This window comes from Chiloscyllium plagiosum, unplaced genomic scaffold, assembly GCF_037043375.1.
Source record: "Chiloscyllium plagiosum isolate Xiang-an unplaced genomic scaffold, Cpla_swu_hap1 HiC_scaffold_7, whole genome shotgun sequence".
Lineage (NCBI taxonomy): Eukaryota > Metazoa > Chordata > Chondrichthyes > Orectolobiformes > Hemiscylliidae > Chiloscyllium > Chiloscyllium plagiosum.
In genome coordinates, this window is record NW_028270145.1 from 16,634,375 (window position 1) to 16,658,778 (window position 24,404).

Consider the following 24,404-nt stretch of genomic DNA (forward strand, 5'->3'; position numbering starts at 1 on the left):
GAGGCTTTGAGAGTAAAGGAGGATTGGACCATGGTATCTTGGAGGGAATGGTCTTTGCGAAAGGCTAACAAGGGAACCTAACTAACCGAGGACACAAATTGATGTTTTCTACCATTGTGTCTAAGCAAATCAATCTCATTGACAGAAAACCGAAGCAACTATGAAAAATCAACGTATTCTATCCTTTTCATTTGTAATCTTTACCCATAAGGGTTTTGTCTTTTTACCCCTTTTGTCCCCCATCTATAAACCTTTAGAGAGCTGGATCTCAGCCTGTTTTATTTAATAGATGTTTGTGCATTCAGATTAAGAGCAATGTAGTTCAAGTAGCTCAGTTAACAACCAGTTTGATCACTCATTTGTTAAATGAGTTTTGCTTGCAATGTCCTATTTTGAGTTTATTGAGAAAATCAGGTAAAGTCTCTTCCGTTCTTGATAACTAATAAAGAGAAAAGAAATGATGATTTTGATGAACAAACAAAATATTTATACTCATGTTATGGCTTGTAGAGTAGTAAGGCTCAATTATCAATGTAATCCTCCTGTCAGAGATGTAATCATAACACTGGCACTCATGGTTCGAACATTACTCGCCACTTATCACTTCAAGCCTGGATAGTGTCCACATCCTACTACATATGGATATGGCTACTTGAGTATCTGAGGTGCTGTGAATGCTGCAATCATCAAACATCCCCATTTCTGACATTGTTGATGAAACGCTGAAGCTGGTTGGGCCTAGGACACCACCTTGAAGAACTCCTACAGTGATGACACATGGCTGAGATGATTGACCTCTAATAACCAAAACCATCTTCCTTTGTGCTAGAAATGACTCCAACCAACCAAGTTTTGTTCACCCACCCAATTCCCATTGTCTCCAGATTTGCCACGGCTCCTTGACAGCAAACTCTATAAAATGCTACCTTAATGTCAAGGGCAATCAGACCCACTTCACTTCTAGACCTCTCTTTCAACAAACAGAGGCTTAATAGTGATCCAATGCAACAGTTTTAGACTTTCTTCCCCTCTTGAGCAACACTGAATGAGAATCAAAGTCTTAAGTAGTTTAGCTGCACATTTAAGACCAGCAGCTCATTTTCTGATGAACTGAGGTCCTGGGCATTTAATTAACTGTTCAACACTACACAAGTTACTTTCTAATAGATAAATGAGGGAAGACAAATCCCATTAATAAGTGATACTTTACCCGATCAGCCACAACACCCTTCCGCTTACTCTGATCTCCAAACAAACCTAAGGATAAAGAGAGATGGTTATAATTAGAACATCTATGCTTCACACAACTTGCATATGTCTATGGGAAAATCTGTAGTAGTGAAGTTGGTGTTGGGGCTAACCTATGATAGTACAGCAAAAATGACTGACAACAGCCCCAACAAGCTTGCAGTACGTTTAACAGAAATTATAGAGTGTGAGAAACATCCTTTTAATGCATTCTCAGCGCAGAGGACAATAGCAGTTTGTTCCTTCAGTAAGATTGGATGTGCAAAATTCTTTGCTACCCTAAAGATAAGAACATTTCATCCCAATGAAATTTAAGATTTTTCTAATCGGTCAGTTATAATACTACAAGTAGGTTTTAATTAAGAGTCTTCAAGATAATCATAGATATAGATTCTTAAGTGTTTATATATAAAATCACTGAAATATTTGAAAGAAAGGTATAAAAACTAAATTACAAGGGGCCTCCATTATCTCATTACTGTCACAGTTGAGAAAAAAAGGTCACAAGTAACCATGGGAAGTTCAGTTTCCCTATATTCTAGATTAGAGTGGTGCTGGAAAAGCACAGCAGTTCAGGCAGCATCCGAGGAGCAGAAAAATACATATTTCGGGCAAAAGCCCTTCATCTATTCCAGCACCACTCTAGTCTAGAATCTGGTTTCCAGCATCTGCAGTCCTTGATTTTACCCAGTTTCCCTATATACCAAATGTGGCCCATTTAGATCATAGCATAATTGAATGATGCACTGGAAACCCAATCAGAGTTTAACAACTCAGCACTAATTAACCAATAATATACACTGGAAGGGAGTATGCGCCACCATGTTAATGTTACAAGAAAAGCGTGCAAAAGACACCTGTATTTGAAATTACAGCGTCATTGACCTTTCTTCCGATCTGAGCTGCGGATTAAGAGGGTAATTGAACCCTCACGTTGAGGCCAGCTTCAAGGGAAGTCTTTGGCCTCTCCTTGTACTGTACCAGTGGAATAGATGAATAAATTACCACTTCCCTCGAGCTCTGCTGCTGTCTCCTGAAAATTTATGATCTCCGTAAGACTCACTCCTATAGTTGGGAACAAGGAACCAATAGTAATGCTAAAATATTGTCCTTTCACCTTCAGAATCCCAAACAAACAGAGCTGCGTAGCTCTAGTTGCAGTTAGCCATAAATGTCAAAAGTGACAGTACCACAATAATTCAAAACCAAATTGATGGCCTAAGTGAGAAATCGTCAAGGCGGCTGAAGTGTGTAATCACATTTTCTTTAAAAACCCACTATTTCAAAACATTGGATGTTGCTTTAGTTCCCATTTGAGCAATGCTGGACTTGACCTTAAGTGCTAGGCCAAGGAGTGGAAGAGTTTCTGTTTTCAATGTGAAAATCTTTTTAGTTGACAACATTCCATTTTTTTCCCCCTAATTTGATCATACCTACTCCATTGTAACCTCTTATCTTCTTAGTAACCACCTCTGGTTCCAAGAAGAACAGTGCTAACGTTCCTCAATTTCTCCCCACAACTGCAATCTACATGCTGGTTATATCCTGCTAAATGTCCTCTATGTTCCTAGATCCATTAACAACTAGATGTTATATTGCTGAAATGTTAATGGATTGATAAACTTTGATTGGGAATGGGGCACAACATCCCTGTTCTTCATCAAAAGCAATACCATGGGATCTTTGTTACCAAAGTGCAGACTGGGCCCTGGTTTAATTTTCAATCCTAAACACGGTATTTCAAACAGTGCTGCGTGGAGGACTAACCTGAATTGCATGTTCAAGTTCTGGAAATGCACATGAACAAATAACATTCTGACTCAGAGAAAAGAGTGCGACCCATTAATCCAATGGTCGCACTTTTAGATTGGATAGCTAACACATACAAAATATGTCATAAAGATTCACTGGATAGTAATGACATAAAACTCTAATTTAGAAACAATGGTAAGCACAACAAAGGGAGATGGACCCATGGCATACACTACTGTACTAACAGCCTGTAAATTATGCAGCTAATTAATTATTCACTTTTTTATTTATGGCTTGGTTCCACTTCAGTCATTAAGAATGAACAGCTACTGCTGCAGCAATGCTACTTTGCAAATGTTTCTATCTGAAATAGTCTATTAAAACATATTTAATTCCAGTAACTAGTGTGTGATCTCCACTAGGCATAACATACATTTCATGAAAAAAAATCTCAAATACGGTTTGTCTGCAACAAAGTGATGCTTTACCCATCTGAGAATGGATATAATGCATCAGTTAGTGAAAAAAAAAGTGCATTAAAGTTTCACTTTATTTTGAAGAAGAACCAAAATACAACTAAATCTTTTGATTTCACAGTTTATATTTGCATTATTTTCCAATTTTGTTACCTAAACTTAGTTAATTATTGTAACAGGAGATTTTTCTTTTCTTCCACTCCCAATCAATAACAATGGAAAATTTAGTTCAAGTGTAAAGCACTGAAACAACTTTTTTAAACAAACATTAGAAAAGTAAATAGTAGAAGTATCTATGGAGAATATTGATACAGGGGAAAAAGAATTCTTCGAGTGTGTATCATAAAAGTCGAAAAAAAACTGAGAACTACAAAAGATACAAATGTAATTGTGAAAATAAGGAAAATTGGTTTCTAATTTTATGCCATTTCAGGGAAAATAAATTCAATTTAAATTAAAACTGACTTCATTCAGCTGTATCTGTGGGCAGTCTGCACAGCAGCTCCTTTGTTTTATGTAAAGTTATTTCAGAAAAAAACATATACACACAGTACATGCAATCAGGCCAACTATTTATTTTATTAGAAACAACAGCCCATATTCTCTTTGTTTGTTGTATCTTATTAAAAATGCAATATCTGCACAAACATCCTCACTGTTGCAGCTGATTTTTTCTGTTGTGATGAATTGCTTACTCTTTCTGTTAATGTTTTCCTCTGCCTTTATAATAATGACATTCATACAAACCAGTAATTCTAAAATTTGATTGTTGGGATACTTTATAGCAAACTCATGGGCACGTTCTATAAGCTCATGCCTTAAGATTAACAAGCAAGGTGAGGGTTATAAAAAGTAATATTTGTGGGAACTGATCCAAACATGCACATGCCAGCAATTTTACAGCAACAGACAATGGTGCTTCCAAGTCCTCTGCAGCTTCACTTCATACATCACCAGACCATCTTTGGTACCTCACCACATCAACTAATTATAACCATACTACATCCCCCATCACTGAAATAACTCCACGAAGGCTGGTATACCGTCACCAAGTCACCCTTCACTTACATGTGCATGGCACATGAGATTGACTGAAACTATAGCAGACCGGCTCCTAGCCTGAGCAGGAATCCTGACATTCATGTTTTTAATCTATCAGCCAGGGCTCCCCGACTGAACAAGATTAACATCTCAATCAGGGAACTCCTATTCTATGAGGTCCACCTGGCTGACATAATCCAAATCACTACACCACCACATCGCATCCCATGTATTAAGTTCTGGAACAAATGAATTGCTAATTTCATAGACAATGCACTCTTACATTTGCAAGCCATTCTTACAATCAGTCTCGCCAGAGCCAAATTAAGATTTTGTTCAGATTTTTCAGTACTAACTGCACTTAAACTTTTGCCAATCATTCCTTAAAGGTAGACAAGCAGGCGGCTGGAAGAACACAGCAAGACAGGCAGCATCAGGAGATGAAGAAATCAACATTTCGAGTGTAATCTTTTTTCAGGACTGAGGGTGGGTGTAAGGGGAGCTGCAGATAAAAGGATAGGGTGTAGGGTGAGGATAGGTGAACACAGGTAGAGGATGCGAGCTGGTTGGTCGATGGCAGGAATGAATCCGGTTGGTGGCTGGAAAGAAGAATCAATGAGAGGAATGGAAGAGAGGGGTAAGGGCTGGGAAGGGAGTCATGAGAGGGAAGGGAGGTTATTTGAAATTGAAGAACTCAATGATGCGTCCCCTTTGCTGTAAGCTGCCCAGGCAGAAGATGAGGTGTTGTTCCTCCAATTTGTGGTCTAATTCACTGTGACAATGGAGGAGGCCATGGATGGTCATGTTGGAAAGGGAATGGGAAGGGGAATTAAAATGAGCGGTGACTGGGAGGTCCGGTTGGCCCTTGCGGGCCCAACTGTGATGCTCAATGAACCATTCCCTTAGTTTACGGTCAGTCTCCCCGATGTAGAGAAGACCACATCAGGAACATCTGATGCAGTAAACTAGGTTGGAAGAGAGGCAGGTGAACCTCTGTCTCACCCAGAAGGACTGTTTGGGGCTCTGGATGGAGGTGAGGGGGGATGGTATACTGGCAGTTTTTACATCTTTTCTGGTTGCAGGGGAAAGTACCTGAGGTCAGGGAATCAGACCGCAAATTGGAAGAAAAATACCTCATCTTTCATCTGGACAGCTACAGCCCGGAGGACTCAACACAGTTCTCCAATTTCAAATAAACTTCCTTCCCATCATCAGATTCCCTTCCTAGCTTCTCCCCCTCCCTTCCATTCCTCTCAGTGATCCTTCCATCCAGCCACCAACTGGATTCACTCCTCCCATCCACCAAACAGGTCGTTCGCTCTTCACTTATCCCCACCTTTAGGGAACATCTCCAGGACACATGCACCAATTAAACCCACCATCACATGGTCCAATATTTCAACACCCCCTCCCACTCTGCTGAGGACATGCAGGTCCTTGACCTCCTCCGTCGCCATTCCCTCACTACCTGATGTCTGGCAGAAGAACACCTCATCTTTCCCCTCGGAACACTTCAACCCCAGGGTATCAATGTGGACTTCACCTGTTTCCTCATTTCCCCTCCACCTACCTTACCCCAGTTCCTACCTTCCAGCTCAGCACCATCCTCATGACATGTCCTACCTGCCAACCTTCCTTCCCACCTATCCGCTCCAACCTCCTCTCTGACCTATCACCTACATCCCCACCTCCATCCATCTATTGTACTCGTGGTTACCTTCTCCCCAGTCCCACCCCCGTCCAATTCATCTCTCCACCTCAGAGGCTCCCTGCCTTCATTCCTGATGAAGGGTTTCACCCGAAACGTTGAATTTCCCGCTCCTCGGATGCTGCCTGACCTGCTGTGCTTTTCCAGCACCACTCTAATCTAGACTCTGATCTCCAGCATCTGCAGTCTTCATTTTTGCCCACTTATCCCCACCTCACCACCCTGCCCCAACCCCCCATTTATGTGGCAGCCCTCTCTCCACCCACACCCACCCCTATTCCTGAAGAAGGGTTACACCCAAAACGTTGACTTCTCCACATCCGTTGCTGCCTGGCTTGCTGTGTTCTTCCAGCCTCCTGCTTGTCTAGATTCCAGCATCTGCAGTTTTTTTTGTCTCTAATCATTCATAGAATCATAGAGATGTACAAGCACGGAAATAGACCCTTCAGTCCAACTCATTCATGCCAACCAGATATCCCAACCCAATCAAGTCCCACCTGGCCCATATCACTCCAAGTCCTTCCTTTTCATATATCCATCCAGATGCCTTTTAAATGTTGCAATTGTACCAGTCTCTAGCACTTCCTCTGGCAGCCCATTCCACAAATGTACCAACCTCAGCATGAAAAAATTGCCCCTTACCTCTCTTTTACATCTTTCCCCTCTCACACTAAACCTATGCCCACATTACCCAATGTCCTGTACAGCCACAATATGACCTCCCAACTCCTGTACTCAACACTCTGACCAATAAAGGAGAGCATACCAAACACCTTCTTCACTATCCTATCTATCTGTGACTCCACTTTCAAGGAGCTATGAACCTGCACTCCAAGGTCTCTTTGTTCAGCAACACTCCCTAGGACCTTACCATTAAGTGTGTAAGTCCTGCTAAGGTTTACTTTCCCAAAATGCAGCACCGCAGAGCAGTATTCTTCAACATGGTAATTTGCTTGTAAGCTTTATTATAACAAATTTTAAAGACTTTGTTTGGTTTATTCGTCTGAATTAATGTACTCAAATAAAATTTTTTATTCATCACAGTCTATTTCGTAACACAACATGGTCTAGGGTAATAAATAAACCAATTCAGAAATCATCCGAATCAAATTATTCACCACCCTTTCAAACTGGATTCCCCAATTTGGAAAAAGTCCCAAGGAATTCATGTTGAACTAAAATGGCTATTAGGAATTATGAACAAATGTTCACTAATTAAATAGTTTTAAGGAAAGGTGGTGGAAAAGTTTCAAGAAGAGAATTTCAACATTTCGGGCCTAAACAACTGAAAGAATGGTTTGCACGCACATGATGCTAATGCCAGAATAAGAAAACAAACAGCTCCAGGACTGGGATAAAGAATGAAAAGGGGAGATGTTAGTGAATGGACCAAAGTGTGAAAGAAGTCACAAAAACAGGGGAAATGAGATCATGAAGGAATAGAAACACAACCAGAAATTTACTGTGGAGATATTGATGGACTAACGTCTGAAATAAATTAATGAGGACAGAAAAAATAGGTATGAAGTGATAGGAAAGTAGGAAACTTGGTTTTCTCCTTTGGTAAAAGTAATTAGGGAGACTTGGTGTGAAGTAGAATATGGGCAACAAAGTTTAAGATGAGATGAAGCTTCCATGATATGAACATGGAAGATGGGAAACTTTTAATTAGTTTCTTCAAACATTTGATATGCTACAATGGGATTTGGGAGAACTGTCTTAGGAAATGAGGCTTCCTGTCAAATGATTGTAGGTGAAGTAACAAGTGCACAATAAGTTAGTAAATTGGAAAACACAAGATCAACAACACTTAGCCAATGAGGCAGAAAACAATAGACAAGTATTCATGACACACCATTGTCATGACATTCACAAGACATGGAACTTTCTCACAATAGATGAGATGCATCAAAGACTACAGAGGTCATCACTCATACGAGGTTTTTCCTCATATTTGTCTTAAGTTACAAATATAGAGTCAGAGATATAGCGGTTTACATTACAGAAAAAGGCCCTTCTGCCCAATAAGTCTGCACCAAACAAAAACAACAACCTCATTATTCTAATCCCATTTTTCTGCATTTGGCCCATACTCTTGCATGTCTTGACATCGCAAGTATACATGTGAATACTTCTTAAACGTTATGAGGTTTCTATTGTACCATCCTTAAAGGCAGCATGTTTCAGAATCCCACCAGCCTCAGTGAAGATAAACATTCCTCACATCTCACCTAAACCTCCTGCCTCTCACATGAAATCTATGCCCCCTGGTGATTGATCACTCCCTTCAATTTTGTCTATGCCTCTCAATGTTATACACCACAATCACAACAACCATCCTCACCACCACCACCCCTCCAAGTCCCATCTGCTCCAAGAAAAACAAGCGAATCGACATTGCGGGCTTTTGCCCGAAATGTCGATTCTCCAGCTCCTTAGATACTGCCTGACCTGCTGTGCTTTTCCAGCAACACACTCTCAACTCTGATCTCCAGCATCTGCAGTCCTCACTTTCTCCTAGAAAAACTCCCTCAATCTGTCCAATCTCTAAAACTCTCCAGCCCAAGCAATACCCTGGTAAATCTCCTCTGCACACTCTCCAGTATAATCACATCCCTCCAATAATATTATTAGGATTTTTTTATTATTAGATTCCCTATAGTGTGGAAACAATTCCATACCAACCCCCCAAAGAGCAACCCACCCAGACCCATTCCCCTACATTCACCCCTGACTAATGCACCTAATACTATGGGCAATTTAGCGTGGCTAATTCACCAGACCTGCACATCTTTGGACTGTGGGAGAAAACCAGAACACGCGGTGGAAACCCACGCAGACGCGGGGAGAACATGCAAATTCCACACAGGCAGTTGCCCGAGGCGGGAATTGAACTCTGGTCCCTGCCGCTGTGAGGCAGCAGTGCTAGCCACCATGGACTCCAGAGCTGCACACAATACTCAAGCTGTAGTCTAAGCAACATTTTATACAGTTCCACCATAACCTTCCTGCTCCTAAACTCTATACAGTAGAGAGTAGAGTAGCTTTTTATTTGTCATTGCTACCATATACAACAGATACAGTAAAAACAAGACAGTGTTCCTCCAGGACCGAGGGTGCTACATGGACAGCACAGACTACACAATCATACACAGCATAAAGTGCATAAGTACAAAAGTATTCTTACAAGATCATCCCCATTATGACACACAGAACACACACCACAGAAAGCACTTAATCAGTCCATCCAGTTCACAAGGAAAGCATATCCCTTTTTAACGGAGAACAACGTTTTTACTCCACCTCAATCTTCTTTACCGATTTGGAACTGTGAAGTTCTCCACCCCTCAACTCTAAATTCTTCGACAATATTTGAGCTATTAAAACCTGAGCTTACTGTCAATTAACCACAACTTCTCAATTTAGTTGATCTCATTCCCTCTTTAGCTTTTGTAGAATTCATCACGACGGGCTTTGTCCTGTCAACTGGGTTTGTTACTGATGGAAACTTGCACACGGCACTAAAGTACACAGCCATTTAGCACTTGCATGCACTGTAAGCAGACAGCTTTTTTAGAGAGGTGGTTTGTTCCTTTGATCTATTTTTACAACAGGATAATCACCAGACATTGCCAATTTAAAATGATTGCCAATACATTTACAGAGGTGAGAATCGTTTCCACTCAGAGTTGTTAAGATTTGGAATGTCCCACCCGAAAAGTTGGCAAAAGTTGATCCAATAAATAATTTTTAAAGGAATTAGCAGACGCTCGAAAATGTGGAATCCTCAGGTTACTTCCAAAAAGCGAGCCTGGAGGACATAGCAAGACAGCTGTTTGAGAGTGACAAACAGACACGGCAGGCTGAATGAGAAAAATATATTAAAAGTCATCAAATGAATTGTCCAATCCATTTTGAAAGCATGAAAGGTCATCACTCACCAACTACTGCTTTTGCTTTTCCTTCGTGAAAGGACCAGGCCAGAGATAGTGCCTCAATGAATCGCTCCTGCTTCAGCAAGTAATCCACCCTCTGTAGACAAAGCATTGTGAGAAAAATATACATCAAGGTTCACACTACCGAAGAGTGAGGTCTATAGGAAGTACGTACTTCCTTACAGCATGGACAGACAAATCACATGTCACCTACAGTTCAACTGCCGTGGCCGATGTGGTTACCCGATTCCACAATACAGAATGGGGCCAAAATACTAATATGACACACTTCATGCAGCTTTGTCTAAGCTTCAAACAATGACAATGGAAAATTTAGCTAACATTTCAGAAAATTAGGTGGCAAATTTTATGCTTTATAACAGTTAAATGGGACAATATCATACATTGTAGGGAAAGAACTTTTTAAAAATGAACACAGTTCCAGCAAAACATATGAAAAGAATGCATTTAATGCTTCAAATCACTGAAGCTAAATAAAGTTTTGATTTCTCTCCTCAAAGTAAATTGATCAACTTTTGAAAGAATTACATTTCAGCAATTAAGAAAAATGAAGCTGCTTTAATATTGGAAAAAATCCACATAAAACTCAAGACAAAAGCACTGTAAAGAAGCAATTCACTAGTATGTTACTAAAATATAAATCAATGCTTTTTGTATCCCATCCAAAAAAAACACATTGGTCTTTCAGCAGCAAGTTAAAAGCATTTAGTGCTAGAAGCAACAAAGCAAAATAAAAATCAATTCACAGTTTTTAGAAAACAAAACAACGGCATGATCAGAATTAGCTCCAGCTGGCATATTTATAACAGACACAAACACATAACTATCTGAATTAGTTACACCAAAAACTTGTATGGATCACTTTCGACAAAGAAAAATGCCCTAAAACTCTGAATTCAGAGACCAAGATTAAGATGGGATGAATTACTCTAATATAGACAAGCCTGAAGCTGGAAGAACACAGCACGCCAGGCAGTATCGGGAGGTGGAGAGGTTAAGGCTTTAGGTGTAACACTTCTCCACCTCCTGATGCTGCCTGGTTTGCTGTGTTCTCCCAGCCTCCTGCTTGTCTACCTTGGATTCCAGCAGCTGCAGTTTTTGTTGTGTCGAATTACTCTAATAGGCAAAATCTATAGATCAGCCCTATAGTTGAGGAGAAATGGAGAAATAAATATACCAGAAAATTTCTGGAGTTCAAATAAATTGAGCATCAGTTATTCTGAATACACTGGCAGGAGATAAAGAAAGGAGAAAAGGGAGTACAGTATTTATATATAAGTGTATGATTGTATGTTGTGCCTTCCTTATCCAGTATGTAAAAAGCACTACTCGGCAGCAATCATCTTTTGATCCCAAATGAAAACAAACCAGAACAAACTAGCAATTTGAATGGGGGGGGGGGTGTGGTGAAACGGTTAAAAATTATGTCCCAATACATGTGTGAATCTAACCGGAATGGAGGTGTTGCTTAGTCCCGTGTGAATCTTATTACACACCTCCCCGTGTGAATCTTCTTATCTGTATGTAGCCAGAATGGAATGTGTTTTTTAGCCTTGCTCTGCTGTTCACATGAATGTTTATATCTGGAAAAGAGTATATCAGCTGGAAAAGTCTCCAGTTCGGGGAGTCTGCTCCGGGGTTACGTTTAACCGCCGAGCGTGGGTTGTTGGCAACCGCTCTACGAGAACTGACGGCTCCCAGTTCCGGTAACATGTAGAGTGAGTATAAGCCAGACCCGTTGTAAGTATGAGACCTGGTTGTGGCGACGCTGCGGGGAATAAAATGCTCATATTCTAGCAGACTCGCCTCTTGGTCGTTTGTTCTGTGTCAGACTACTCTCCTACGAACCTGACCTTGAGAATTTTTTAAAACGGGGGGGGGGGGGGGGGGGAATAACTAGGGAATAGAAATCACAGCCAAATAAGACTGAACACCGTAATTGAGAAAAATAGAACACCAAAGTAACAGATGAAAAACCAGAAAATGCAGATGGGATGAGTAAAGAACGAGGAAAATTTAACCAGAAAAAAATTTGTAGACATAAAACTGTGAGAAGGATTCAAAATGGTGATTAAGGACAAACTAGCCAATAATGATATGAATAAATTAAGGGAAAAATTAGAGAAAAAGGTGTACACAGAGAACAAAGGAGAAGATAAGAGCAGGGAAAACAATGACGAGCTACAAAATTAGATCAAATATCATTTAAATGTAGTATATTTCACATACATATAACATGATAGGCACACATGACAAACTCTCCAGTAATGACAGTGAGTTAACAAAAGTATTAAATAGTTTGCCTCATTATCTATCAGGGATTAATAAGCAGGTATGACATTAGACATGACCAAAGTAGACAAGAAGATATTCAATCACAAGGGAGAGGTTGTTCATCATGTAAAACTCTGGCGCGGCCACACTTGCGTACTCTTCTGGTCACTGCATTATAGAAAGGATGTGGAAGCTTTGGAAAGGGTTCAGAGGAGATTTATTAGGATGTTGCCTGGTACGAAGGGAAGGTCTTGTAAGGAAAGGCTAAGGGAATTGAGGCTGTTTTTGTTAGAGAGGCGAATTAGTTGAGACATAAGATAATCAGAGGGATAGATCGGGTTGACAGTGAGAGCCTTTTTCCTTGGATGGCCGATGGCTAGCACAAGGGGACATAGCTTTAAATTGAGGGGGTGATAGCTATAGGACAGATGTCAGAGGTAGTTTCTTTACTCGAAGTGTAGTAGGGGTGTGGAATGCACTGCCTGCAACTGTAGTAGGCTCACCAACTTGAAGGGCACTTAAATGGTCATTGGATAAACATATTGATGAAAATGGAATAGTGTAGGATAGATTGCCTTCAGATTGGTTCCACAGGTCCGCTCAACATTGAGGGCCGCAGGGCCTGTACTGCACTGTAATGTTCTACGTTCTATAAACAATACTTAGAATCAAAATCCTGATCTCAGAGTGAACTGTTTACACCCATTTTCGAAGTTATGAATGAGACAGCAGATGCACTATAACAGGTGCATGAGCATTCATTTTAAATAAGGGAATATTGTCAAAGGACTGGTTAACAACCCTGCTGCATGGTTGTGCAGTCATACAAGGGCTTGTTCTTAGAAATAAGGTGTGACCAAGCACATGAAAAAACACATGCAAAAACTAAATTTTATACGGAACATTATTGGAAAACAGGGAATTTCTTTTTGTTTGCTTATAAAGGGAGACTGAACAAGTCCAAAGAACTTACTGGTGAGGTGGACATTTGTTGTAGGCATGCTAACATAGTCTTTGCTAAAAGAACCATCCAGAAAATGAAATTGTAATAATCATGTCAGTGGAGATTCCAACAACAAAGGTCAAAAATCATAGGATGACATAGTGCAGAAGAGACATTCAGCCAATCAAGACTGTACTGACTCTTTTTGGGACTGACCCAGTGAGTCTCACTCTTTCCAATATCTCTATAAATACTTTTCTTCTTCAAGTATTTATTCAATTTCCTTTTGAAGGTTACTATTCAATCTGTATTCACCAGCCTATCAGACAATGCATTCCCATTCATAACCATAACAAAACAAAGAACTAACTACTTGCTATGTAGAAATGTTTTTCTTCATGTACCCTCTGGATATTTCATGAATCATCTTAAATTCCCTATTATTGACCATTCAACTAAGTTGATTGGGGACAGATAAAGGGAAGCTGGAAAAGGGAAGCCTTCAAAAACAAAATAACAACACTCCAGAGACAGTATTTTCCTGTTAGGATGAAAGACAAGGTAGACAAGGAGGCTGGAAGCTCACAGCAAGCCAGGCAGCATCAGGAGGTGGAGAAGTCAATGTTTTGGGTGTAACCCTTCTTCAGGGTTGGGGGTGGGTGTAGAGGGAGCTGCACCTAAAAGGGGTGGGGGGGGCAGGGTGGTGAAATGGGGCTCGGTGAAGACAGGTAGAGGGTACAACCTGTTTGGTCGACAGGAGGAATGAATCCGGTTGGTGGGAGGGAGAGTGGAAGGGAGGGGGGCTGGGCAGGGAGGGGGAGGGGATGGGAAGGGAGTTGGGGGATGGGAAGGGAGGTTATTTGAAATTGGAAGGTCTAGTCAGCCTTTAGGGGCCAGGCTGCAATGCTCGGTAAAACGTGCTGTTTAGTCTGTTTGATGCAGTAAACCTGGTTGGAAGAGAGTCAGGTGATCCTCTGTCTCACCTGGAAGGACTGTTTGGGGCCTTGGATGGAGGTGAGGGGAGGGGGGGGTGATGTGCCAGTAGGCTTTGCATCTCTTCCGGTTGCAGGGGAAGGTACCTGGAGGTTCGGGGGGTTGGCGGGCAGAGGCGCAAACTAAAGACTGGCAAAGGGAACAGTCCTTGCAGAGAGTGGTGGGGAGGGGAAAATGCCTGGTAGGTGTAGAAAATGCTGGATAACGAGAGAAATTGAGGTTTCGGTTAAGAACAAAGATGAAGCATAGGTCCTGTATAAACAGCAGAGATTGACTGAATCCTTAGATTATAAAGTTAGTAGGAGGATACTTAAGAAGGAAATCAGGAAGGCAAAAAGAGGACATGAGGTAGCTTTAGCAAACAGGGTTAAGGAGAATCCAAAGGGTTTTTACAAATACATTAAGGACAAAAGGATAACTAGTGACAGAATAGGGCCCGTCAAAGATCAGCAAGGCGGCTTTTGTGTGGAGCTGCAGGAGATGGAGGAAATACTAAACGAGTATTTTGTATCAGTGTTTACTGTGGAAAACGACATGAAAGGTATAGAATGTGGAAAAATAAATGGTGACATCTTGAAAACTGTCCATAATATAGAGGTGGTGGTGCTGGACGTCTTTAAATAGATAAAAAGAAGGATAAATCCCCAGGACCTGATCATGTGTACCCTAGAACTCCGTGGGAAGCTGGGCCCCTTGCTGAGATGTTTGTATTATTGATAATCACAGGTGAGGTGCCAGCAGACTGGAGACTGGCTAACATGGTGCCCATATTTAAGAAAGGGGGTAACGAAAAGCCAGGAAACTACAGACCAGTGTGCCTGACATCAGTGGTGGGCAGGTTGTTGGAGGGAATCCTGAGGAACAGGAATGACATGCATTTGGACAGGAAAGGTCTGATTAGGGATAGTCAGGATAGCTTTGTGCGTGGGAAATCATGTCTCACGAAGTGACAAAGAGGATTGATGAGGGCAGAGCGGTGGGTGTGATCTATATGGACTTCAATAAGGCGATCGACAAGGTTCTGCATGGTAGACTGGTTAGCAAAGTTAGATCACATGGAATAAAGGGAGAACTAGACATTTCAATACAGAACTGACCGGCTCGAAGGTAGAAGAGACAGTATGTTGATGGAGGACTGCTTTTCAGAATGGAGGGCTGTGACCAGTGGTGTGCCACAAGGATTGGTTCTGGGTCCACTGCTTTTCATCATTTATATACAGTGGAACTTCGATTATCCGAATATCAATTATCCAAATATCGGATTATCCGAAGATCTCAAGGTCATGGTAGAAACATTACATCAAAGAGGTGTTTCCAACACTGATTATGCCTTTTGTTTACAATGATTAAAAATGAACTCGACTTACTGAAATGCTGCCAAGAACAGTCCTGGACATCGATCGGAGCCCAGGTGACGTCTCCAAATGACTGACCTCTTGCCCCCTCTCTCTCCCCCCACACTTTCTCTGCAGTTCTACACAGGCATGTACCCTAAACCTCCCTTTCCCAGATAATCTCTCCAACTTTATCCTACACATCGCAGAGGTGGAGCCTGTCAAAAGATTGCAGTAAAAGTTTGTTTGTGCCTGTATCTGTGTGTGTGCGCTACTTGGAGACTCACCCCCAAAAACGCAGCAGCAGGAGTCTTGTTGTTGGTCCAGTCCAGCTGCTCTGGAGAGGGGGGGTGGGGACGGACAGAGGGGCGCATGGGGCTGGATGGGGAAGGGGGGGGGGGTGGTGTTGGACGGGGATGGGGGCACAGGTGAGGGCAGTCGCTGGTTGGTGTTGGACAGGTTTGAGTGGGGGGCTCACACGCCTAGTCCCCTGAAAGGGGAGCAGATTTAACAGAAAACTCCGAGCCCCAGAGGAAAGGCATTGAATCAACTAACCGAATAATCAATCATTTGAACATTGTAGTGTCCACCCATCTTGTTTGGATAATCGAGGTTCCTCTGTAAATGATTTGGAATGTGAACATAGGAGGTATAGTTATGATGTGGAGGTGCCGGTGTTGGACTGGGGTGTACAAAGTTAAAAATCACACAACATCAGGTTATAGTCCAACAGGTTTATTTAGAAGCACTAGCTTTTGGAATGTTGCTCCTGATGAAGGAGCAGTGCTCCAAAAGCTAGTGCTTCCAAATAAACCTCTTGGACTATAACCTGTTGTTGTGTGATTTTTAACAAGGTATAGTTAATAAGTTTGCAGATGACACCAAAATCGGAGGTGTCATGGACAGCAAAGAAGGTTACTTCAGAGCACAAAAAGATCTTGATCAGCTGGGCAAATGAGCTGAGGAGTGGCAGATGGACTTTCATTTAAATAAATGTGACGTGCTGCATTTTGGAAAGGCAAACCAGAGCAGGACTTATACACTTAATCGTAATGTCCTAGGGAGTGCTGCTAAACAAAGAGATCTTGTAGTGCAGGTTCATAGTTCCTTGAAAGTGGAGTCATTGGCAGATAGGATAGTCATTTGGCATGCTTTCCTTTATTGGACAGAGCATTGAGTATAGGAATTGGGAGGTCATGTTGCAGCTGTACAGGACATTGGTTAGGCCACTTTTGGAATATTGTGTCCAATTCTGGTCTCCTTCCTATTGGAAGGATGTTATGAAACTTGAAATAGTTTAGAAAAGATTTACAAGGATGTTGCCAGGTTTGGAGGACTTCAGCTACGCGAGAGGCTGAATAGGCTTGGGCAGTTTACCCTGGAACATCAGAAACTGAGGGCTGACCTTATAGAGGTTTATAAAATCATGAGGTTAAATAGACCTCTTTTCCCTGAAGTGGGAGAGTCTAGAATTAGAGGGCATAGGTTTAGAGTGTGAGGGGCAAGATTTAAATGAGATTTAAGGAGCAACCTTTTCATACAGAAGATGTTGCGTGTATGGAATAAGCTGCCACAGGAAGTGGTGGAGGCTGATACAATTGCAGCATTTAAAAAGCATCTGGATGGGTATATGAATAGGAATGGTTTGGAAGGATATGGGCTGGGTGCTGGGCAAGTGGGACTAGACTAGGATGGGATATCTGGTTGCTTTGGATGAGTTGAACTGAAGGGTCTGCTTCAGTGCTGTATACCTCTATGAAACTATTTGAAACAGTTTCTCTTCAATTACTCCATCTTGGCCTTTCACCATATTGGATACTTCATCAAGTCTACTTCTAGCCTCCTTTATTCTGAGAACCCCAGTTTCTTTTGTGTGTCCACACACTGTAAATTCTGTTTTTTAGGACTAATCCCAGAATTTCTATTCTGTACACTCTCCAAAAGTTGAGTAAAAGAGTAGTCCCCAGGATTGGACATAATACTCTAGTTGGGATCAAACTATTGTTTTATATAGGTTCAGCATAACTTCCCGGTTTTTGTACTAATAAAACCCAGGATCCCACATTGTTACTATAACAAATAGTTAAGCAACTATTTGGGATTAATTGGTTAATCAATTGACAGGATAAATATAAATGGTGAACAAGTAGGATTGATGTGTGGAAGGAGATACAAGACTTTGGTGTCTGCTGCACTAACTTGTTTGGATCTGAATTGACATTTGTATCAGAGAACGAATGCATAAAGGTATACATAGGAAACTAACAGTTCTTTTCAGACACAAGACTGTTATTAGAGTTTGAACAATGGTTGAAAGTAAAGGTAAAGTGTCAAGATATAACTTCACACTGATGTTCGGTTAAGCTGAAACTCAAGATAATGGAAAAATCAAGTGGATCTGTGGACCTATTGTCTTTTTAACAAAGGAAAAGGCAAGTTTGAGACATTTGCTTTTTATTAGATGCGATATTTGGAGAAGACCTCATTAGATTGGAAAATTGCAAATGTACTCTTTTATACCAAAAAAGAGAGACAAAAAGCAGGAAACTACCGGTCACTTAAAACTGGAGATGTTAAAAGTTATTGAAGTTATAACAGGGCATATAGATATGTTCAACATAATCAGCAGAGTCAACATGGCATTGTGAAAAGAAAATAATGGTGAACAAGCTACTGGTATTCTTTGATGAGGTTACACATGGTGTGGATGAACTGTAATTAGATTTCTGGAAGGCATGTAATGAGTCACAGTCATACAGCCCTTCGGTCCAACCAGTCCATGCGAACTATAAAACCAAACAAAACAAGTCCCACCTGCTCCTGCTCTTGGCCCATATACCTCCAAACATTCCTTATTAATGTACTTATCCAAAGGTCTTTTAAACATTGCAACCATACCCACAACCACCACCTCCCCTGGATGTTCATTCCACACACGAACCACTCTGTGCAAAAAAATATTGCCCCCCATGTTGTTTTTAAATCTTTCTCCTCCCACCTTAAAAATAAGCCCCTTAGTTTCAATATCCCCTACCCTAGGGAAAAGACACCTTAGCTATACCCCTCCTAATTTTAGTAAGGTCACCTCTCAACCTTCTACGCTCCAGTGAAAAACATTCCAGCCTTTCTCCTCATAACTCAAACCCTCCATACCCAGCAACATCCTGGTAAAACTCTTCAAACCCTCTCCAGCTTAATAATACCCTTCCTATAACAGGGAGAGCAGAAACTTGACACAGGACTCCTGAAAAGGCCTCACCAGCTTCCTATACATCCTCCACATAACATCCCAACTCTGATACACAAAGGTATGAGCAATGAAGACAAGTGTGCTAAATGCCTTCTTAACCACTCTGGCCACCTGTGATGCAAGCTTCAAAGAATTATGTACCTGAACACCCTTAGTCTCTCTGTTCCATAACACTACCCAAGGCCCTACTTTTATTTGCAAAGTCCTGCTTTTGTTTGTTTTACAAATACCTTGCATTTATCCAAGTCAAGCTCTCTTTGTATAAGTCCTGTTACACCAACAATCTTGGTGCAATCTGCAAACAAACTTACCATGCCTTACCAAACAAAAGTGGACCAAGCAGTGAACTTTTTGGAACACCACTGGTCACAGGACTCCAGTCCGAAAAACACACTCCACATCAAATGTTATTGTGGAAAATAAAAGCTCGTAGTGTAAGGGGTAGCATGTTGATATATGTAAAAGATTGTAGAGCTAACAAAGAGCAGAGATTAGGCATAAATGGGTCTTTCATATTGGCAAGAGTGGTGTGTCAAAGGAATCATTGCTGGGGTCTCAACTGTTCACAATTTATTTAGATTTAGATTACCTACAGTACAGAAACAGGCCCTTTGGCCCAACAAGTCCACACCGACTCTCCGAAGAGCAACCCACCCAGACCCATTCCCCTACTCATGCACCTATCACTATGGGCAATTTAGCATGGCCAATTCACCTGACCTGCACATCTTGAGTGTGGGAGGAAACTGCAGCACCCAGAGGAAACCCACGCAAACATGGGGGGAATGTGCAAACTCTACGCAGACAGTCACCCAAGGCTGGAATTGAACCTGGGTCCCTGGCACTGCGAGACAACAGTGCTAACCACTGAGCCACCATGGCGCCCTTGTATAAATAATGAATGAAGGGGCAGTAGATACGGTTGAATAATTTGTTGATGACATGGATAAGAAAGTAACAGAGGACAGCTGAAGGCTGCAGTGGGAAGCAAAGATTATGTGCATGATTAAAGATATGTGAAATGGAGAATTGTGGAAGACAATGTGGGAAAAATGTGAAAGCATCCATTTTGGGCAGGAAGAATGAGAAAGAACATGATCTACACGGTGTGAGATTGCAATGCATGAATCACAAAACATCACTGACGCAGGTACATCAATAATTTAGGACAACTAATGTAATGTTATCTTTTTCATGAAAGTAATTGAATACGTAAGTAGAGAAGTTATACTTCAGTTATTATGAGTCTGCATCTTGGTTATGTGTACAGTACTGGTCACCTTCTTTAATAATGTAAATAGGTTGTAACCATTTCACAGAAGGTTTACCAGACTGGAGTATTTGGGTGTATTTTTTACAATCATTGTTTAAAAGCCAGGGGTCAACCATTTACAAAAGAGACACGATTTCTTTTTCTCAGAGGTTTGTGTCCTCGGAATACTCTTTCTGGAAAATGTGGTAGAAGCAAAGTTGTTTAAAATATTTTTTAAAGCCAAGGATATTCTCATTAAGCAAAGGGGCAAAATGTTCTCAGGGGTAAGTGGGAATGGAAATTTGTGTGACAATCAGGTCAGCCACAACCTTACTGAGTGGCAGACCAGGCTTAAAGGTGCTGAAGGTTCTACTGCTGCACTTTGTTGATATGTTAGTAAGCATTAGGTAGAATACGTTTTCAAAGTGAGAGGCTCAACAATTTGACACTGAGGAAAGTTTAGCAGTTCTATTAAAATTTTTGTACAGAACTTCAAAAAAATGACCTATTAAATACATAAGGCACAGTTAGTCTTTAATAATTAAGGAAGCAGGATGGATATTCTATAGAGGAATACATGATACAGTTTAAGAGATGATAGACAAGATAACAAAAATCCTGCTTGGAGATTCCCAAGTCAGAGCTTGACTTTAAATAGCTTGAAGCCACACAACACCAGGTTATAGTCCAACATGTTTACTTGAAATTACAAGCTTTCAGAGCACTGCTCCTTTATCAGGTGAGAAAACCTGTTGGACTATAGTCTAGTATCTTAGAACATAGAACATGACAGCACAGTATAGGCCCTTCGGCACTCGATGTTGCGCCGACTAGTGGAACCAGTGTGAAACCTATCTATCCTGCATTACTCCATTATCATCCATATATTTATCCAATGACCAGTTACATGCCCTTCAAGTTGGTGAGTCTACTACTGTTGCAGGCAGGGCGTTCCACGCCCCTACTACTCTCTGAGCAAAGAAAATACCTCTGACATCTGTCTTATATCTATCACCCCTCAATTTCAAGCTATATCCCCTTCTGGTAGCCATCACCATCTGAGGAAAAAGGCTCTCACTGTCCACACTATCTAATCCTCTGATTATCTTATATTAGTGAGTTTTGAGAAGATTTGGAGCTCAGGTGAGGTTCTGGATGTAGGTTTGCTCACTCAGCTGGAAGGTTTGTTTTCAGACGTTTAGGCAACATCTTCAGTGAGCCTCTGAATGAAGCACTGGTGGTGTAGGCCACTTTCTATTTATAGATTTGAGTTTCCTAGGGTCGGTGATGTCATCTCCTGTGATGACATCATTTCATACGGTGATGTCATTCCCTGTTCTTTTTCTCAGGAGGTGGTAAACATCTGAAAACAAACCTAGCAGCTCAACAAGCAAACCTACATCCAGGATTATATGTCTCAATTAAGTCACCTCTCAACCTCTTTTTCTCTAATGAAAACAGCCTCAATTCCTTCAGCCTTTCCTCATAAGATCTTCCCTCCATATCAGGCAACATCCTAGTAAATTGTCTCTGAACCCTTTCCAAAGATTCCACATCCCTCCTATAATGCAGTGACCAGAACTGTATGCAATACTCCAAGCGCAGCTGCACCAAAGTTTTGTACAGCTGCAACATGATCTCGTGGTTCAAACTCTACCAATAAAAGCTAACACACCATATGCTTTCTTAACAACCCTGTCAACCTTGGTGGCAACTTTTAGGGATCTATGTACATGGACACTGAGATCTCTCTATTCATCTACACTGCCAAGAATCTTACCATTAGCCCATAATCTTTATTCCTGTTGTGCCTTCCAAAGTGAATCACCTCATGCTTTTCTGCATTAAACTTCATTTGCCACCTCTCAGCCCAGCTCGGCAGCTTACCTATGTCCCTCTGTAATCTACAACAAGCTTCCGCACTGTCCACAACTCTACCGACTTTAGTGGCATCCACAAATTTACTAACCCATCTTTCAACGCCTTCATCCAGGTCATTTATAAAAATGACAAACAGCAGTGGACCAAAAACAGATCCTTGTGGTACACCACTAGTAACGGAACTCCAGGATAAACATTTCCCATTAACCACCACTCTCCATCTTCTTTCAGTTAGCCAATGTCTGATCCAAATGGCTAAATCACCCTCAATCCCATGCCTCTGTATTTTCTGCAATAGCCCAGCATGGGTAACCTTCTCAAACATCTTACTGAAATCCATATATACCACATCAACCGCGATACCCTCATCCACCTGTTTGGTCACCTTCTCAAAGTTCTCAATACGGTTTGTGAGGCACAACCTACCCTTCACAAAATCATGTCAACGATCTCTAATCTACTGATTCCTTCCTAGATGATTATAAATTCCATCTCTTATAATATTTTCCAACACTTTACCCACAACTGAAGTAAGGCTCACTGGTCTATAATTACCAAGGTTGTGTCTATTCCCCTTCTTGAACAAGGGGACAACATTTGCTAACCTCCAGTCTTTGGCACTATTCCTGTAGACAATGACAAAATAAAGACAAAGCCAAAGGCTCTGCAATCTCCTCCCTGGCTTCCCAGAGAATCCTAGGACAAATCCATCCAGCCAAGGGTACTTACCTATTTTCACATTTATCAGAATTGCCAACACCTCCTCCTTATGAATCTCAATCCCACCTAGTCTAGTCACTATTCTCCGAAACAACATTGTCTTTTTCCAGTTTGAATATCGATGAAAAATATTCATTTGCTGCTTCTCCTATCTCCTCAGACTCCACGCACAACTTTCCACTACTGCTCTTGATTGGCTCTAATCTTAATCTCGTCATTCTTTTATTCCTGATATACCATAGAAAGTTTTAGGGATTTTCTTGATCCTATCTGTCAACGACTTCTCTTGTCCCATTCTGGCTCTTCTTAGTTCTCTCTTTAGGTCTTTCTTGGCTAACTTGTAACTCTCAAGCACCCTAATTGAGCCTTCACGTCTCATCCTAACATAAGCATTCTTCTTCATCTTGACAAGAGATTCAACTTCTTTAGTAAACCATGGCTCCCTCACTCGACCACTTCCTCCCTGCCTGACAGGTATATACTTATCAAGTATACGCAGTAGTAGTTCCTTGAATAAGCTCCACATTTCAATTGTGCCCATCCCCTGCAGTTTCCTTGCTTATTCTATGCATCCTAAATCTTGCCTAATTGCATCACATCATAATTGCCATTCCCCCAGAATAATTCTTGTCCTGTGGTGTATACCATTCCTTTTCCACCATTAAAGTAAACATAACTGAATTGTGGTCACTATCACCAAACGGCTCACTGACCTCCAAATCTAACACCTGGCCAGGTTCATTACCCAGTACCAAATCCAATGTGGCCTTGCCCCTTGTTGGCCTGTCTACATATTGTGTCAGGAAGCTGTCCTGCACACACTGGACAAAAACTGACCCATCTAAAATATATGAACTAGAGTATTTCTAGTCAATATTTAGAAAGTTGAAGTCCCCCATAACAACTATCCTGTTACTCTTGCACCTATCCAGAATCATCTTCAATCCTTTCCTCCACATCTCCGGAACTATTTGGAGGCCTATAGAAAACTCCCAAGAGGGTGACCTCTCCTTTCCTGTTTCTAATCTCAGCTCATACTACCTCAGTAGACGAGTCTTCAAACGTCCTTTCTGCTACCATAATATTGTCCTTGACTAACAATGCCACAACTCCCCCTTTTACCATCTTCCCTGTTCTTACTGAAAAATCTAAATCTCAGAACCTGCAACAACCATTGCTGTCCCTGCTCTATCCATGTCTCCGAAATGGCCACAATGTTGAAGTCCCAGGTATCAACCCAAGCTGCAAGTTCACCCACCTTATTCCAGATGCTCTTGGCATTGATGTAGACACACTTCAAACCACCTTTCTGCTTGCCAGTGAACGGATGAGACCTTGAAACAATATTTCTGACCTCACTACTCTCAACCTCCTGGACACTGGAACTACAATTTAAATTCCCATCCCCTGCTGAATTAGTTAAAACCCTCCCAAAGAGCATTAGCAAATACCCCTCCCCAGGATATTGGTACCCCTCTGGTTCAGGTGTAGACCATCCTGTTTGCAGAGGTCACACCTACCCCACAATGATCCCCAATTATCCAGGTATCCGAAACCCTCCGTCCTGCAAAATCCT

General features: G+C 41.4%; 1 protein-coding gene across 4 annotated transcripts in view; it reads right to left on the bottom strand.

Moving 5' to 3' along the window:
* Positions 1-24,404, bottom strand: part of vps8 (VPS8 subunit of CORVET complex) — a 570,470-nt gene that overhangs the window by 467,722 nt on the left and 78,344 nt on the right. For all 4 annotated transcript variants that reach the window (XR_015757598.1, XM_043693080.2, XM_043693078.2 and 1 more), the window contains 2 exons: positions 10,167-10,257; positions 1,211-1,257 (listed from right to left, as the gene is read on the bottom strand). Coding sequence is in view for 3 of the 4 variants with exons in the window: in XM_043693080.2 (XP_043549015.2) it covers positions 1,211-1,257; positions 10,167-10,257 (138 nt within the window). In the remaining variant the exon portion in view is untranslated. The remainder of the gene's footprint in view (positions 1-1,210; positions 1,258-10,166; positions 10,258-24,404) is intronic.